The sequence below is a fragment of the Camelina sativa genome, chromosome 8 (assembly GCF_000633955.1).
Source record: "Camelina sativa cultivar DH55 chromosome 8, Cs, whole genome shotgun sequence".
Lineage (NCBI taxonomy): Eukaryota > Viridiplantae > Streptophyta > Magnoliopsida > Brassicales > Brassicaceae > Camelina > Camelina sativa.
In genome coordinates, this window is record NC_025692.1 from 310,496 (window position 1) to 313,993 (window position 3,498).

The following is a 3,498-nucleotide window of genomic DNA, read 5'->3' on the forward strand; positions in this document are numbered from 1 at the left end:
CCTTACCAAATAATTGACTTGAAGACATTCTCTAGAGCTGTGGTAGTCCGAGGTAAGAAATCATCCTGGTTTATTCAGAGCAGCACGTAAAATGGATCAGAAGATGCACCTAAGCGAGTCGATGGAGGCCAATTTAGACAAGCATCATACCTGTAGAACAATAGAGTTTATGACATCTGCATATGTCACAGCTAGATGGAGAGACATACATCTTGGAGGAGCAATAGCAAAACATCTAATCCTCTTCCTCTCTATGTTCCCCAACCTAGCCCGGTTCTGAATCACGAATAAGACAAGCAAAGACACAACCCCTGCACCTAGCGAATGCCCAACAAACGTCAACGAATAGCTCGGGTTTGCCTCGAGTAACTCCCTTAAAACCACATGCTCCTCTTCAAAAACCCACATGGCTGCCTTTAACAAACCGTTGTGCACATAACCTCCTTCAAACTTGGTCTGTCCAAGTTTGTTATCAAGCAGAACAGCATAATCACACTCCTTGGCCAAATTAAGCCCTCTAATGGCCAAGACGACATCGCCGTTGTCATGATCCAAGTAGATCATGTAAGGGGTCACACGGCCTTGAGTCTGATCATAGTCTTTCTTGAGAATAACATGATACGGGTCAATCCCATAACCACCAGGAGGTGCCCACATGGGGTCATGAAGATCCTCCTCATAGACGGCTAAGATCAAACGGCAGATCCTAGGGATTGGCTCAAACTCATCTGATGTAGCTAATCCCCAATTCTCACTCTCGTGACCTGCTGTGTACAAACATTTCTTCCACAACCAATGGGCACAACCCAAACAGTAGACACATTCAAGTACAGGAACACAACACAGTATCGACATGACAACCTATGAAGCAAGCAAGCATTATATACTGAATTAGAAAATTTTCTAACAATGGGATCGGACTTTTTTTCCAGCAGAACCAACTGACACAAGACTAGTCAGTGTGGATCAAGGGGCTCTAAGAAAAAAGACAGAATCATAAGCTGGTCGGATCAAACTGAGTTCCCAGAGAGCTGCCTTCGCTTTTGGCGTGTCCCAAGCCATCACGAACAACTGTAAAAATGAAGATTATTATTTTTTTTTTTATTAACAATCAATCATATCTTTTGGCGCTGAAGAAGACACGAGTCAGAGAGAGAGAAGACAAGTTGGCTTTGTTTATCAACGACAAGTTCAAAGTCAAAACATAGTTCGTAAGACGAAAACGATGAAAGAGTGGTTGTGAGAAGAATCTACTCACCATAGATGCTCGAAAGATTCCATTAGCATCCCCCTCGAGACCAGCGGAGAAAGAAAGTGGACAGACAGACCAGACAGACGTGCTATTTCGTCTTCGGAAAGTTTCCTGTCGGATCGGATCGGATCGGACCTGGGCTAAGTGGGAGAGATAGCGTCTGTGGTCCCTCAAAGTAATTGGGCTTTTAGCTGTAGGCCCATTAAATTTGTCAGTACTCTTTGCTTTGGTTGGGGACATGATTAAGAGTTTCTCCAATTGGTTGGGAAAATTGAAAAATCAAATTCGAAATGATTGCGGTGTCTACAGACTCTATCGTAATCGTATACCGTAGGCGTAGGGTACTGGATAATTTTGTTTTTTCTTGTTTGGTCAGAGATCGGTTGAACGATTGACTTCGCCGGCCATTTTTTCAACGTTTCACACTTCATCATGAACACTGAATCAGGTATTCCGATAACTTATATCGCCGGAGAAATCAATGACCGAAGTTGAACTCAACGATTCTAAATGACTTTTTATTTTTATTTTATGGTTGATTGCTTTTGGTGATTGTAGTTGTCGAGTTCCTTGGCAATGTGCCCTTGTTGCATCGGCTACCTAGTTCTTATCTGAAGCGAATTGCCCAAGTCGTTGTGTTCAAGCGTTACGGTCAGTGATCTCTCCATGATTCTGGGATCTTTATTTTGTTCTCATCCCGTAGTCAATTTGATTTGGGAACTTCGTTATGCACTAATCAGCGATTCTTCACAATCACAGACAGAGGTGATTATGTAGTTCGTGAAAATCAAGATGTCGATGGAGTTTATTTTCTCTTGGAAGGACAGGTGCATCGTGTCATGTTACTTGTGTGTTATTAGTAAGGCTACTGCAACGGGTTATTAACTTTTATTGTTTCTTATGTTTGCAGGCTCAGGTTCTGAGATCAGCCGGAGAAGAGTTCGTTTTGAAACGATTTGATTTCTTTGGCCATGGTGAGAGGATGGATGGTTCTTACAACTTCATTTTCATGTTTTTTTTTCTGAAAAATTTGGTTCGGTAATTGGGTTGGATTCAATTGATTCTTATACAGGTATTTTTGGGGATGTTTACCCAGCAGATGTTGTTGCTCTGTCAGAGGTGTTTGCTTAACGTTATCTCTTCTTTCCTTAGGCGGCCTTTGGTTTCCTTGAGCTCATGGTATGCTAACGGTAGTTTCATACTGACTACTGTTTATATTTCTCTTTTTGCAGCTTACCTGCTTATTGTTGATGTCTGATCATCTTGCTTTGCTTGAGACAAAGTCAGTCTGGGATTCAGATAAGGAACTTGACTCACGCTGTCTTGTGGAACACATATTGTATCTGGAACCACTTGATGTACGAATCTCCCCCTCGACTGCCCTTCATTTAGTTCCGTCTCATTTCGTATGATTAGTATTCTAGCCATTAGCATTTACCATTATGTGAAATCAGAATTATAGCATTTTTCCTTTCACATTTCCTCAAATTTATGTTCACCTCATACAATACATACTACTTTTAGCTTTATAACAGTCTTTCTCTGCCAGCAAAATTGAGCAATCTCTAATTATTAGTACTTGTATCCTGAAGTTGAATGTATTCAGGGGGTTCACTCCACCCAATGCTCCAACCTATGGAAAGGTTTATGGAGGGCAGTTAGTTGGACAGGTATGAGATTTTATCATGCTAGGCTGCCACATCATATATTTATTAACCTGTTATATGCTATTTATATCACGCCAATGAAAAAAGCTAGTAATCACTGTGACACAACTGCATTCACTTCGCAGGCACTTGCCGCAGCATCAAAAACTGTTGAAACTATGAAGATAGTCCATAATTTTCATTCCTATTTCCTTCGTGTTGGAGATATAGATAGTAAGAGCATAGTTTTAATGTTCTTTTGCAAGCAAGAAATTGCTTTTCCTCCTACCTAAAAACCATGCCTGCTGCTTTCCCCGGATTTCTCTTCACCTCATGCATCTGTTACACTTAGCAAATTATCATAGTTTGCTATTATTGCAGTTCCCATCATATTTGAAGTTAATCGCTTACGTGACGGCACCAACTTTGCCACCAGAATAGTAGATGCTAAACAGAAAGGAAAAACCATATTCACCTTGTTCGCGTCATTTCAGGTTTCATGTTATATTCCACAAATACTTCATTATGAATCTCCATGCTTCTCTTGCTATTTCATCATGAGCGATAGTCTTTCACGCTTTCACTTTTTTTTTTTTTTTT

At 40.7% G+C, this 3,498-nt stretch overlaps 2 protein-coding genes across 7 annotated transcripts in view; one reads left to right on the top strand and one right to left on the bottom strand.

The window, feature by feature from the left end:
• On the bottom strand, nt 3-1,350 carry LOC104709070 (sn1-specific diacylglycerol lipase beta-like). Its single transcript, XM_010425737.2, has 3 exons — nt 1,259-1,350; nt 151-1,071; nt 3-65 (listed from the first exon to the last, which is right to left on the bottom strand). The coding sequence occupies exons 2-3, from the start codon at nt 853-855 to the stop codon at nt 3-5; spliced, it is 768 nt and encodes a 255-aa protein (XP_010424039.1). The 5' UTR covers nt 856-1,071; nt 1,259-1,350.
• Nucleotides 1,351-3,498, top strand: part of LOC104705312 (acyl-CoA thioesterase 2-like) — a 5,392-nt gene continuing 3,244 nt past the window's right edge. For 2 of the 6 annotated variants that reach the window (XR_754281.2, XM_010421291.2), the window contains exons 1-6: nt 1,423-1,700; nt 1,811-1,903; nt 2,012-2,079; nt 2,163-2,226; nt 2,325-2,371; nt 2,485-2,610. Coding sequence is in view for 5 of the 6 variants with exons in the window: in XM_010421291.2 (XP_010419593.1) it covers nt 1,685-1,700; nt 1,811-1,903; nt 2,012-2,079; nt 2,163-2,226; nt 2,325-2,371; nt 2,485-2,610 (414 nt within the window). In the remaining variant the exon portion in view is untranslated. Of the gene's footprint in view, nt 1,701-1,810; nt 1,904-2,011; nt 2,080-2,162; nt 2,227-2,324; nt 2,372-2,484; nt 2,611-2,844; nt 2,923-3,044; nt 3,133-3,279; nt 3,393-3,498 lie in introns of all 6 variants that reach the window. The other 4 variants (XM_010421294.2, XM_010421295.2, XM_010421292.2 and 1 more) reach the window with 4 other exon arrangements.